At 44.0% G+C, this 14,822-nt stretch overlaps 1 protein-coding gene across 1 annotated transcript; it reads left to right on the top strand.

Annotated features, from left to right (window-relative positions):
* Window positions 1-6,931: 6,931 nt before the first annotated feature.
* Window positions 6,932-13,991, top strand: LOC131222586 (sugar transport protein 13). Its single transcript, XM_058217718.1, has 6 exons — window positions 6,932-7,157; window positions 10,564-10,886; window positions 11,103-11,227; window positions 12,079-12,370; window positions 12,682-12,894; window positions 13,307-13,991. The coding sequence occupies exons 1-6, from the start codon at window positions 7,022-7,024 to the stop codon at window positions 13,787-13,789; spliced, it is 1,572 nt and encodes a 523-aa protein (XP_058073701.1). The 5' UTR covers window positions 6,932-7,021; the 3' UTR covers window positions 13,790-13,991.
* The last annotated feature ends 831 nt before the right edge of the window (window positions 13,992-14,822 follow it).

The raw sequence follows: 14,822 nt of genomic DNA, 5'->3' as shown, positions 1-14,822 counted from the left end.
GAACCCTGTGGGTAGAAACAGGCCCATATCGTACTACTGTGGCAGGAACTTGGATTTTGATTTCGGGGGTTTAGTAAGAAGGGAAGGGATTGGCTGGTGTACCCCACACCATGTGTTGACTTCACCAAGTTGCATGGGTTCCATCATGAGGTGTGCGTTATATCCAAAAAGTCCGTCCACTTGGCAGGCTCGTCGTGAGGGTTGAGCCTAAAACTAAGAAAATAAAAAAATAAAGTGAACCATACTTTAAAAAGCAAAGGGGATTGAACGCCTGCCATTGAAACCCTGCTGGGGTCATATAAATTTTGGATTTATACTGTCAGTTTTTTGGTCTGTGTGACCTTGCGAGCAGATGGGATGGAAAGTAAACGTTACTGTGGGCCTTATGAATTTTTTAACGGTGAGAATCACTGTCCCACTACTATTTGTGGTGTGATCCACCTGAGCCTTGGAAATTGCTTGTTATTGGGACCAAGATACAGAACGATCTCTAAAAATGGATGAATCGGTGTAGATATGATAAATACCTCATTGTTGGTCCCACGTAACTTTGATCTCCTTTGAACCATTCATAAACTTGGATCTCGAGGAGTGTCAAAGATCGCCTTTGCAGGTCACTACCGACCTCAGCTAGATTGGTAGAGGTGGGCATCGGCTCGAGTCAGACCGGATTAGGTCCAACTTGATTCGATCCGATTTTGCAAGTACTTGACTCGAACTCAATTTGATTAGGAACCAAGTCCAGCAAGGCTAACTCAATCCGAACCAATTCTTTTCTAGCCTAACCTGAACCGAGTTCGACTTGGTCAGAGAAATCGAGTCGGATCGAGTTGAGTTTGTCCGGTCAGTTCGAACCAAGCTAAGTTAAACCGAGCCGGAGACTAAACCAATTCAGGCCATGTTCGCTGGTCGTGCTTCAACCAGCGGGATGTGAATGCTGGTATGGTTGCAGTTGTTACATGCCACAAAGGTTCATCTGGCAGCGCCGGTTTGGGCAGGGTTAGGGTTCGAATAGAAGAAGGGTAAAGATAATTTTTTTATTTAAAAAATGTAAAATCTAACTTTATATTACCTAATTCCAGTTCGAATCAAATCGAGTTGTTACATGACCCAAACTCGACTCGGTTTGGTGTTGGATCCAAATGAGTCTACTTGATCTAACCCGACCTTGGCTTTCGGTTCGGGTCGGATTGGATCTGACTGGTTTAGTCGAGTTAGACCCAACAAGTTGGGTCGAATACTGCCCACCTTTATAAATTGGCAGTGTGAGGTGCACCAGCCAATCCGCTCCGGTGAGAAGAGTGGACGCAAAGCGAAGGAATTTTTATGAGTTACACTCTTGTGATAGTTCACCATCACTTCTCAAAAGGTGGTGACTAATCCCATCGTGCACACGTCAGAGTTGTACAAAAATACAGGTTGTCCAAGTTGCTTCCAATGCTGTGTATGGTTCATAACCCAACAATCAAAGTGAGTAGATCACTATTGGTTACTCTGTAATAAGAATTTAACAAGCAAATTAGATGATTAAGATCGGCTAATCTGTCATCTTGAGGGGCATCTTCCATCGTTTGGCGAATGGGTTTTGTTGGGGAAAAATATATATGACAAGTCCGGAGACCCAATTATGGAATGGACCAACTCTATTAACACTGCCCGAGGGTCTGGGGCAACAAGTCAGACCGAGACAAGACGAAGCCTAAAGGAGAGACTTAGCTCGGATTGCAGGAAATGAATCCCGACCTAGATTTGAAGAGTCAAGAGCCATAGGCAAAATATATAAGACATATAAAGTTGACTCGGATTACGAGTCAGCAACATTTAAAGGGGACCAATTAAGGTCCGAAAGCTATAAGTCACCTGACCGACTATAAAACCGACTCATATTAAGTCGGTTATAGTATCGGTTATCGGAGTAAGAAGGGGAATTGGTTACAGACCAACTCTGTTTCATCCGACAGAAGGCAAAAAGCTTCATCCTTGTAGCCAGCCGAGACTCATTTGCTACCGGAGTCGGTTAAGGCCGAGTTAAGCAAGGAAGAGACGGTGTAAACCTAAATATCGTCCCGAAAATCCAGTGTAATTAAGGATATCCAATCCCGAAAATCTCGGGATCGGGCTAAATCCATAAACAAATCAAATCAAATCAAATCTCCTAAGAATTGGGAAGAGAATCCCTACACATCGGGACCTCTCACTCTTATAAAAGAAGGACGTCTCCAGATCAAAGGTACGCAAAAACTCTCTCTCAAAACCCCTCAATACTATAAGACCCAGATTTATAACCTGACTTTGTCATCGGAGGGTCCCCTGTTCTAGCCAAGGTCTCCTTTGTCTTCTTCCTGTGCAGGTATCGAAGGTCTAAAGAGGGTGGACCAGATTTTTGCATCAACAGTTTGGCTCCGTCTGTGGGAAACAGTACAAAAAGTCATTTTCTACGCTTTATCCAGAAGCTGTAAACGTGTTCTGATGGCGAGAAATAGAAGAACGGTCCAAGAAGAGCCGAATGAGGCCGCTGTTACTAGACCACCAGGTGCGAGCGTAGCCCAAGGGACTCAAAATCAACCCAACAACCGTCAGGATTCTGTTACTCATCCAGCAGCCTCTGCTGCGATAAGAAATACCCAGCAGAACCGAGGCAATGGGCGGTTGGATCGAGAGGTCCAAGAGCTCAGAGCCGACATAAACGTTATGAAACAAATATTGGAACAGATGCACCGTCAGCAAGTTCAGCAGCATCATCAGGGTCAGGCGATGAACATTCCCCAACAAGTTGCCGACCCTCACCGCACCACTCCGTGATCGCTCCCTCAGCCAAATCAGCCCCATGATCCGTCCGAGCCAGCACCTGCTCATTCCGCGACTGTCGTACTGCCCGCCACTGATCTTCGATACGAGATAGATCGGAGGAGGCGCAGCCGGCCTCCGGTTGAGGGTATGGCAGAAAGCCACGAACCTTGGAAAACTGACCTCCAGGACTTCAGGAAAGAAGTGCGGGAAGAGATTGCAGACTTGAAGTAGAGTCAGGATGCACATCAAACCAAGCCCAAAACAAAGGCATCCTCATTTGTGGATGAAGTGATGCAGGCTCGACTACCGGAACGGTTCCGTCTTCCACAGATTACACCTTTCACTGGTAAAATCGACCCAACTGAACACATCGAATGCTTTCGAACATACATAGAATTGCACGATGCCTCGGATGCTGTGATGTGCCGAGCATTCTCCCTCACCTTAGCCGACATATCTCGACTTTGGTTCAAGCAGCTGAGGGGGTGCCCAAATGAGGCCCTTTCTCCTCCTTCTCTTCTCCCCTTTCTCTCTTCTCTCTCTTCTAGGGCAAAATCGTATGGGGAGAGGGGGTGCCCAAATGAGCCCCTTTTATAATGCCAGATTTGGTGAAAATGGCCCCAAGTATTGGATTTTTACTATACTAGACCTATGGGAAGGTCTTTCTAAGCTCTAGGGCCCATTATGGGGTGTACATATTGATATACACCGTAAGATAGATAGCCCTAATGATGATCTACGTATAAACATGATCGGTCCGCCATTTGGATGCGCCGATCGACAGATATGATTAGAAGTCTGTTCAACGGTCACCGATGGTCGATCGGGGCCACGACTATACGGATATGAGCAGAGAAATATCCTTACTTCACGTGTGAAGTTTGGTCACAAACCGACGGTCCGAAATCCTCAACTTTACATAAGAGTGGATGACTCAATTCACTTAAGTTCCAGCTCCTTTCTTTAGGGTATGTGCGCTTCTCATGCACTCGTCCTTCTGCTCAAGTTGAGCGGTTTTGTACACTACCTAGATCCGACTCCCGCGATGGACGTTGAGCCTAGTAAGACGAACATTACTCTATAATTTTGAAACTAATGGCCCACCAACGAGGGGTCTAGAGCTTATTCGAAAAATCGGGGCATTTCTGAAATGAATTTGGTAGTGAGATTTCTCGTGAGTAATGCTTAGGGTTTTGATTAACTATGTTCATAGTGTGGCCCATTTATAACTAGTGAAAGTGGAGATTTGGTCATGATTACTCTGAACTGTCGGTTTTAGGCTAAAAGAGCAATGGGGTTGATTTTGTCTATTAGCTAAGATCCAGGCCTTATCTGACTCAGTTTCAGTTAGATCTTTAATTTAATTATGCTTGTCTTGATTAATTAGCGATGAGTTGGTTAGATTTGGGTCCTATGCGAGTAAATCATGGGGCTACACTTGATGTTCAAGTGATCGGGCGGATTCATTGGCTTCCTACGACTGATTAATCGAACTTATGATATTCTTTATTGGTACCACCACTGTATAAACTAACATTGAGTGCTAATGGTCATTAAGTGATATTATAAGTTAATTAATAAAAAAAATTCAGAGATTTTTGGAAATCCAAAACAGTGAAAATTCAGGATGTTACAGCAGGTCAGCTTGACTTTGCACCTAAACTTGGCCTTAATAGGTCAGCTCGGCCTCAACAGGTCTGCTCAGCCTCAGCAGCTTAGTTCAGCCTTAATAGGTCTACTCAACCTCGGCAGCTCAGCTTGACCTCGGCAAGTCAGCTCTGCCTCAATAGGTCAGTGCTCGGACTGATTTAGTCGTGCTTGGGTCAATTCAAGTCGTCCATGATTGAGTAATAGAGCCCAATTATGATGAGCCCAGTCCGAGTAGTCCTCGGTTGTTTGACGAAGCTCGGTTGAGATGAGCTCAGCTGATATAAGCTCAGCTTTAGATGTTTTTACTCGACCATGAATGCTTAACCAAATCAGTTAGGTATGAGATTCTCTCCCAGTAACACACGACAGGAGTAACCGCCCACGACGTGATTCTTGTATAATTGTCGGTATCCATCACTCCCTAACATCTCGTGTAATGGCTGAAATTGTGCCTGAAATTACGGACCACATTCTCTTATCTTCACTATAAATAAGAGTCTCATCTACATTAGAAGGAACGTAAAATCTTTCACCCTAAACCCACCAACTCTACTTAAACCTAGATTCTTAGCCTGACTTTGGCATCAGAGGATCCCCTGCTTTAGTTCAGGTCTTCTTTATCTTCTTCTTGGACTCGGTGCGATTGCTTGGAGCTTCGAGAGCATGAGCCAGATTTCTACATCAACATTTATAATTTACGTTGAACCGTAAAAAGATTTTAGATTTTAACAGTGGGCAATTGTTCAACACTGTTTACGTGTAATGTGATTTGGATCTACGTCATTTTTCGATCATGACCTGAAATGAGCTGAAAAATGCATGGGCGGCGTGGATTGAATACAAACATCATGGTGGGCCCACAGATCACCGACCAGTAGCGACGTCAGCACCGGGGGATCAGTATGCAATCCGCGTGCCGACGCAGAACTCATGATCAAAGAAAACAACGTGTCAACGCGTTTCTCTCCTCTTGCACGTGTTGTTCAGTCTAAAACAGCTTACGAAGCCACTGACAAAAGTAACCCCGTCCCATCCCAACAATTTCATCACAGCGAGGGCTTTTACGTAATTTCATTTCTTCCCAACTCTCATGCACCAGCTTTCAGACGACGTGGCCCGCACGAGAGTGGAGAATCGAGAGCCGTTCGTAGACTTGCCAGCCGCCTCCACGTAACGGGAACGGATTGGCTACTCCCCCTGACACATTGGCTGGTGGTCGGTGCTCCGTGGGGCCCACTATGATGTATGTGTGTCATCCATGCCGTCCATCTATTTTTATATATCATTTTATGTTATATTAAAAAAAATGAAGTATATATAAATCTCAAGTGGACCACATTACAGGAAACAGTGTTGAATGAATTTTGACCATTAAAAACGTTTTGGGGGCCATAAAAGTTTTGGATCAAGCTGATATTTATTTTTTCCCTTCATCTGCGTCTTTATGACCAAATAAACAGATTGGATGTCAAATAAACAGTACAGTAGGCCTTAAGAGGATTTTAATTGTGAATATCCATTCATTATTTTTGTCCTGTGGTGTGGCCCACCTAAGATTTATATCCCTATCATTTTTTGTATCAAGCCCTAAAATGATCTGTAAAAATGGATGAACAGAATAGATGAAACACGTACATCATGGTGGGGCCCACAGAGCACCAACCACCAGCCACGTGGCTGGTGTCAGGGGGAGTAGCCAATCCTTTCCCCCACGTAACAATATCCATAGTTCGAAATGGTCCCACTGTAATGGAAGCGGATTGGGTGGTGACCTCACTGTTAGACGCTGTGGGCCCACCATGATGTATGTGTTTTATCCATGCCGTCCATCCCATTTTCCAACTCATTTTACTACATAAAACAAAAAATGAAGCTGATCAAAAGCTCAGTTGGCCCACACCATATACACGCCCTTCTTCCGTAACGTAACATTCTCGTAACCGGATTTTCGACTGCACCTATTTGTACGGTTCTGATAGCGTAGGGTGCCTACAGTAGCCGGTTTCCACCCTGGATTGCTTCCTTGGATAGATCTGAACCGTTCACACAATGACCCGTTCATCAAATGTTTCGGATGATGGACCACTCAGATAGAATTCGGAACGTGAACGGTTCAGATCATTAGATAAAATGCAATGCGTAAACGAAACCGGCCACGCTAAATTACTGCGCTTTTTTCTATTCGTTTCTCACGCGTCCATAACGTTACGCGTGAGAAAGGTCCGATCCGTTCATATGGTGGGCCTCATTGCGTTGATTCCTTTGGAATAAATTATATCACATCTCATTCGTGAGCTACACGTACTGGAAAAATACGGACGATCGGATAATTTTTCTATTTTCGTGGTCTATCATAGGAGTTTAATGGATCCGATCTTCTGCACGTGTTTCTTGTCCTCACGTGTTACGCGAATCCCTGGTTCCCATCTCACGCGTGCGAGTGTACTAGCATTACTCTGGCCTCCACATCTATAAATAATCCCACTCCGTGGAAATCATTGCTCTCAGTCGACGTTCTTCTTTCCTTCTTTTCCTGATTTCTGGGTCACGAATCGCCGATATCCGATACGTTCTTCCAGTCATGCCTGTGGGAGGATTCTCGGGGCCGTCGGGTCCCGGTGTGGAATTCGAAGCCAAGATCACGCCGATCGTGATCATTTCTTGCATCATGGCGGCGACGGGTGGCCTGATGTTCGGATACGATGTCGGAGTATCAGGTGAGGTTTTACAGATCTGGCATTCTAGGTTTTTTCCTGGTTTACTTTGGTTGATTGTCATGAGTTTCAGTGATTTCGATGATCTTGAATTAGCTCTAGTTTGGCGACTTTTGATTTTGGCCATTCTTTTATTATTTTGATTTTGTTTAACTGGCTGTGCCTTGATAGATTTTGATTGTTTTGATTTTTCATGAATTTTTGCTAATTTCTCTGTTTGAAATAAAGAGGTTCTACTAGAAGCAGTAGAGAAAAAGAATGCTAAAATGGAGCGGATTTTTTTTTTCTGGTTCTAGATCGGAAAGCAGTTTTTGAGGGAAATGAGCTATGGTTTTAAGAATTCCGGTTTGGAGTTTGGAAAACTGGGAAAATCGCTGGATGAAATGGGGATTTCATGAATTAGCTGTCACTTTTCTGTGGTCTGATGCACTTCGGTTGTCTTGAATTAGCTGGAATTTGATGAATCTCGTCTATCATGACTTTCGCGAATTAGCTGAAATTTTCTGTTCAAAATGAAGTGATTATGATATAAAAGGACTGAGAAAACGAAACAGATTTTTTTAATTTTTCCTTTTCTGGTTTTAGATCGGACTGAGAAAATGAAACAGATTTATTATTTTGTGGAAATGGATTTTAATCGGGTGAAATCCAGCGTACCTGTTTGGAAATCCGGGAAAAACAACTGGGGGAGATCAGCTTACTTGAAGTAGCTGTAACCTTTCTGAAATTTGACCGTTTCGATTTTTATGATTTTGATTTCTTTAGCTTTAGTTTGATGGATTTTGATTTTTGATTTTTTATTTTTAGCTGTATTTTGATGGAATTCTTCCAGTAAAAATGAAGAAATTGTAATTACATGGTTGGAAAAGGGATGAGGAAACGTAGCGGTTTTAGATCGGAAAGAAGTTTTCTTGAGATTTTCTTAGAAGAAGTCCAGTTTAGGGTTTTTTGAAAACCAGGAATTGAATTTATTTTTTTTCTGAAAATAGGGGGGGAGGGAGGTTGTAGGAAATTGTGTTTTCCCGCCCAGCTCACCGGGAGTACGTAGTGTTTTGGGAAAATTACTATAATACCCTAGTTGGAGTACTTACGCGCAAGGTTCCAGCGAGGGTATTTTGGGATCCATGAACAGCTGCTATTACGCATAGGGTACTTCCGTCGTATTTTGCCTTGTTTTTGGTGGTCGGTCTTTTCCCGTCAATGGGAATCACGTACGATTTATGGTTTCCCTGTTAAAAGTAAGGAATACTATTTTCACGCCTACGGCCCGACTGAGCAACCAGTTTTCAGCGTGCGAAAATAGCAGACTCTTTTACTATCCGGGTCCCAATTCTCGGCTTAAAATTGCAGATTTACCCCAGAATATCCCAGTAGAGGGGCAAAATGGTCATTTTATACTGTTCCGAATCTTTTGGGAGGTTTCCATACTCCGGTAGAGCGTGATTGTCCATACTCTTGCACATAGAAATTGCATGTGTGACCTATTAAATCGTTGAAATCACTAGCCCTTTTCTACAGTACACGTGGCAAGTGATGTGAGATCCCGTCCGTGGGTTCGGGTATGGCTGTATATGTGTCACATGTAATGGTACGGCCAAAACGGCGTGCACCAAAAAGCTCTTTGACGCATACCGTGATTTGCCTGTGAAATCCACACCGTGCATCATTCTCTCAATCACATGTTGTAACATGAGTTCAAACATAAATTTGATACGAAGCTCAGGTGGGCCCTACCATAGGGAAGAGTCGGAATAAGGACGCCCACCGTTAAAAACTTTCTTAGGTCCACCCAAGTTTATCTGACAGCGAAATCCTTCATGAGGTGAGTACAACCAGGATGAACGGAAGAACGATCAACCAAATCCTGCGCTTCGATGGGCCCTAGAATGTTTCAACGGTATGCGTCACATCCCCTGTGTGGCCGTTTTAGTTTGGGCTCACGTCCAGCCGGTGCAAATGATGGACGGATTGGATGTCATACACATCACGGTGGACACAAGAAAATTTTTGTTTCGCGAAGTATATTAGTGGACCGGATCGATAGATCCCCTGCCACGTGTCCTGTTCCGCTAGACTGTATCATCTGTACGTCGGACTTTAGTTGATAGCGTGTTTCTCGTGCGTCCGCTTTTCCACACTCGAGTGCATTTTAAAAGTGCATGCTCTCACGTTGAAAACGAGTCAAGCATACGCGCGTGTAAGATTCTTTTAGGTCGTCGGGTCACCTCGCAGTGTAGATTAAATGCATGTAAGATCCGGCAAATACCATCATCGTGTGGGGCGCACAAGTACACAGAACATGGACCATTGGTCAAGTTAATGGTCCATGTTCTCCTGACCGTTCTTTTTTTTTTTTTTTTTTTTTTGTATTTCACCAACCAGATGATCGTATTGGCCTGGTTTTATATACATGGAATTGACGTTATTGCACGTCTGCCTTTAGTGGTTGTGCTTTCTCTATCATGTAACTGTGCAACTATGCTCCGTGAGTCCGGATCCTTGAAGCTATTTCTGCAACTCTTATTCACCTGCGTGTAAGGGTTGGCATGCGATAGAAATTATTCACCGTAAATGTAATTCAACTGTCCGTGTGGGGTCCATCGAGTTGTATGTATGCCATCTAAAGCGCTCATTAAGTGAGTCCCATTTGAGGGTCCTTACTCTTGCTTGGGTGGTAGAATCTCAGGAGTTTCAACACCCATAGGTGGTGAAATTCCACTACGGTGTCAGTGCGTGGGGGTGTGTGCGCGTGCGTTTAAAAAAACAAGAAGAAAAAAAAGTGAGTACCATTTGATCATGGATGCCCCCAAAAAACAGGTCCATCCAATAGTTACGTGGGCTTCACCCCAGAAAATAATGACATCCACCTAAAAGCTGCCAAATTCATGTTGTGGCCCAGTCGGCCTTATTTTTCAGGCGTCTGGCTTTCTTGGTGGGGCCACTGTTGTGGACAGACTGGATTCAATACACGAACCAGAGTGGTACCACTAGCAAAGTTGTGCAGAGGATCCAACCTCATCCTTGAAAAAATTGAGAATCTGTTGTGTGTTAGTGACCTTCGGCAAATGTGTCTTTCTTGTTTTTATTTTTACCAATGAGATTAATCGCCCTCAATCCTCTTTTGATTTTTAATTAAAAACATGTTCCGTTTCGAACTCTTTATTTTAAAAAATGCTTAGTTCTGTTACCAAACACCTATATAGGAATTAATCTCACTCTAGATAACAGTAATTATATATTAGAGATTTTGATCCCCAATGCATAAAATCAATCATTTCATTGAACAATTAGATCAACTCACTTTTTTGGATGACTGCCAAACAAGGCGTTGAGTATAAAATAAACATGCAAGTCTAATTGCTAAGAATCACTCCTTTAACATGGTGGTGTTTTGGTTGCTCTGTTGCAGGTGGAGTAACATCGATGGACGCCTTCTTGAAAAAGTTCTTCCCAGTTGTCTATCGAAAGACCAAAGATCCTGATTTGGACAGCAATTACTGCAAATACGACAACCATGGCCTTCAGCTATTTACATCATCGTTGTATCTGGCCGGCTTGACTTCGACCTTCTTCGCATCCTACACCACAAGAAACCTCGGTCGGAGGCTGACCATGCTCATTGCAGGGATTTTCTTCATCATTGGCGTGGTGCTAAATGCAGCTGCCCAAGACCTTGCCATGCTCATTATAGGAAGGATCTTCCTGGGGTGTGGAGTCGGCTTCGCTAATCAGGTCTTTTTCTAGTTCCACCTCCGATTTATTCTTTATTTTATTTTAATTCAGTTCTGTTTAATCAACGAGTCTGGCCCACCACCAATTCTCCACATCGAATTGCGGTGGTGGTGCGGACCGGAACTCACAATCCATCTTATCAAAATTGGATCGTAGTGAATTTATGCGACTCGCTCACCACCACCTAATCCTGAATGGAAATTTAAAAAAATGCAGGCAGTGCCGCTGTTTCTATCAGAGATAGCCCCAACAAGAATCCGTGGAGGACTGAACATACTATTCCAACTCAACGTAACTCTCGGCATTCTCTTTGCAAACCTCGTCAATTACGGTACCGCAAAGTAAGCTGTTTCCTCTTCTTCGCTGCCATTGCTGCTTTTCCAACCTTTTGATCCTTCGGCACTTTGAACCGAGAAATTATCAGATAGAGAGAGCAGCTGTATCATAAGCAATCGTATGTATAGCCATTTTTTTAACCCACCAACTGTCACATAGAATATCCTGGATGTACAAAATGTGGGCCAAAGTCACCTGATATGAAAAACAGGTCGGTCCATGCATACAGTGGGACCCAACACTAATATCAACGGATGGCCACTGGGGTGGCCCACCCAAAAAGTGGGTCTGCCTGAATTTCGTATCAAGTTATCAGCACTACGAATAGGATATTTCTTATATGTGACAAGCTGGCAGGAAAACAAAACATAAAATAAAATATGGCAGTATCTGATCATGTCACCTTTGAATATTCTAAAATTTGGATCGCATGGAAGATGTAGTGGCCATCTATTTGGATGCTATCTGGTGCTACTGCTTATGTCTTGGTTAATCATCGAGCAATCATCTTGATGGGCCCTACCCCAAAAATGACATCAATTAGATGATCCTAGCAGCCAATGGAGGAGCTTTTTATTGGTCAAATACAGATGGCTAGGGAAGCGCCTAACCAATGTTGACAATGTACTCGAATTGGTGATTAGAATAATCTACCAGTATGGTTTTTGGGGATATGGCCAGTCCATGGAAGCGCCCACCCAATAGATGAACCATCAGGATCACATACTTGAGTGTTATATGATCTGAGATTGAGTGCATGATAAGTAGTATAGGTATCAGTTTGTTGTTGCTACTGCTGCTTTTGGTGTTTCGTTTGGCAATGAAATTGATTATTAGCAATACTATTGTACTACAGAATCAAGGGCGGATGGGGTTGGAGGCTCTCGCTTGGGCTAGCTGGGATCCCAGCCCTCCTCCTGACCATCGGCTCCATTCTGGTTGTCGACACTCCTAATAGCCTCATAGAGCGTGGTCAGCTCGAGAAAGGGAAGGCAGTGCTTAAGAAGATCCGTGGAACCGACAACGTTGAGCCCGAGTACCTGGAGCTTGTGGAGGCAAGCCGTGTGGCCAAGGAAGTCAAGCACCCATTCAGGAACCTCCTCAAGCGACGCAACCGCCCACAGCTGATTATTGCTGTGGCCATGCAGGTCAGCCTCTCGGCTTTATAAGTATAAAACACCCACAATAAATGACAAAACAGGTCATTTTCATAGCTAGACCTGATCAGTCTGATTTAGTCATCTTCAGTTTCAGTGATCCATTGCAGTACTAAACACCCACAATGATTAATGATGCAGGTCATCTTCATTACTAATGCTAGTGCCTAGTTTCTAGACCTGATCAGATAACTCTGAGAATGTACCACAAGCGCAGTCCATTGTGGGCATTTTGTATGCGTTCCTCTTTATATTGTTGGTATATCTTTGTAAATTGTACAAATTTTTTATTCCTGGTGCAGATCTTCCAACAATTCACTGGCATTAATGCCATAATGTTCTATGCACCGGTCCTGTTCAACACTCTGGGGTTCAAGAACGATGCTTCGCTCTACTCAGCCGTCATCACAGGAGCTGTCAATGTTGTCTCCACCACAGTCTCGATCTATGCAGTAGACAAGGTGGGCCGCAGGCTGCTCTTGCTGGAAGCAGGGGTTCAGATGTTTTTCTCTCAGGTAACCTTACTTGAGATCATTGTCCGTTGTTCTTAAAAACCTCACCCGCACTGACTAGTGCCAGTGCACACACAGCTCCCTCATTTTAAGAAACTGCTGCCCCAGTCAGCTAGGCAGTTTGAGGTCCACTTTTGTATATCCATCGGTGGGCCCACAGCGTTGCACTACCCATCATGATAGGGTCCACCCCCACTACCACAGGAAACATTCTCTTTGTTAGAAATTGCAATCTTTGAAAAATCAAGAAAAAATTCGATGGTGCTTGCATGTGGGGTCCAAAGTGCACCACCAGCTAAAGCAAGCAGGGCCACTTGCATTGCTGGACAGCACATTTGATCATGAATCGAAAGTGGAATTCTGCAAAACCATATGAAATCCCATACTAAAAAATTCGAGTGATTATCCTCTGCAGGTTGTGATCGCCGTCCTCCTGGGCATAAAGGTGAAAGACCACTCCGAGGACCTGGGGCGTGGGTACGCCATCCTGGTGGTGCTGATGGTGTGCACGTTCGTCTCCGCGTTCGCATGGTCGTGGGGTCCGCTGGGGTGGCTCATTCCAAGTGAGACGTTCCCTCTAGAGACGAGGTCTGCAGGACAGAGCATAACCGTGTGCGTCAACCTCCTCTTCACCTTTGTCATCGCACAGGCATTCCTGTCCATGCTCTGCCACTTCAAGTTTGGTATCTTCATCTTCTTCTCCGGATGGGTCTTCATCATGTCCTTCTTTGTGCTCTTCTTACTCCCGGAGACCAAGGGTGTGCCCATCGAAGAGATGACCGAGAAGGTCTGGAAGCGGCATTGGCTTTGGAAGAGATTCATGGATGACTATCATGAGGATGAAGATGGCCCCCAGAAAAATGGAAAGATCAACGGCTTTGATAATTCTCAGTTATAGATTTCTGATTGTTTTTAGATACTACGGTATAGATATGATCACCCTGATCCATTCATTTTGGCTTAGACGCTTGATGGAGGAGGAGGAGGAAAAAGGAGAGAGCGATCCAGTGATCAACAGCTGTAATGATTCTCTCATATGTAAATTTGAAATTACTTTGTCCTCATTTGCTAAGAAATAGATGATATATCGGCTTCCAATCCATGACTCGCTCTCTGTGTGTGTGTGTGGGCGTGTGTAAGCTTACTACATGTAAAGAGGAGTTGCCTAGTGAACTACGCGTAGGGCCTCCTTTCCATGCACCGACTTGCATCTGGAATCCACTAGTCTTCATGGGCTGCTTGAAAAACTCAAAGAGTGATCGACCATCTAAAACCGCAATGGATGGACAAGATCATTCGTAGAAGATTGGTCCAGTTCCGGCTGTTAGGAAACATCAGTTAATACCATAATTTTTTTGCAGAGGAACAAACGATTGGATTGAACAGGTGGACGGTCCAAATGCCAACTAAGAGCGTGGAAAGGTTTGGTACAAGAAGCAAGTACAGCCGCCAAGATCATTTATATAATCATTAAATATAAGACGAAAGCAATCTCCCTTTTGTTGTCTCATGAAATCAACCCACGCATTTAAATGCGTGGTACAGCACTATTTAAACACTTATATTTTATTCACGAAAACCCAAAATAATAATAATAATAATAATAATAATAAAAGGCATCGCTGGGTCCAGTGTGGGTCCGACCGTGTTAGATGTTCCCGCCACAAAATAAAGCTGGTAAAGTCGTCAGGGCGCCACGCCCACGATGTTAGAAACAGGTCTGTGGATTAGATAACTCAGGCCAAAATTTTCAGCCGTACATTCGTTTCATAACATCAGTCCCACGTGTCTCGTGGACCAACATGATTCTTGGGCCAGGGCGCATTGCAGGACCCCTCTGATGAATGGATTAGATCTGGCATACACATCCAACACTCGCAGCGTGTCAGATGATCCTAGCAGCTGACTGGAGAAACGTCGCCCATTGGAAT

The sequence above is a fragment of the Magnolia sinica genome, chromosome 13 (genome assembly GCF_029962835.1).
Source record: "Magnolia sinica isolate HGM2019 chromosome 13, MsV1, whole genome shotgun sequence".
NCBI classification, from domain to species: Eukaryota; Viridiplantae; Streptophyta; class Magnoliopsida; order Magnoliales; family Magnoliaceae; genus Magnolia; species Magnolia sinica.
Note: the sequence above shows the minus strand (reverse complement) of the source record. Positions and strands in the feature narration are given on the sequence as shown.

Excerpts from the sequence above, each read along its gene's own strand:
- LOC131222586 (XM_058217718.1), top strand. The coding sequence starts at position 7,022 with ATGCCTGTGGGAGGATTCTCGGGGCCGTCGGGTCCCGGTGTGGAATTC. Across the intron at positions 7,158-10,563 it reads ATACGATGTCGGAGTATCAG|GTGGAGTAACATCGATGGAC; the intron begins GTGAGGTTTTAC and ends GCTCTGTTGCAG. Across the intron at positions 12,371-12,681 it reads TTATTGCTGTGGCCATGCAG|ATCTTCCAACAATTCACTGG; the intron begins GTCAGCCTCTCG and ends TTCCTGGTGCAG.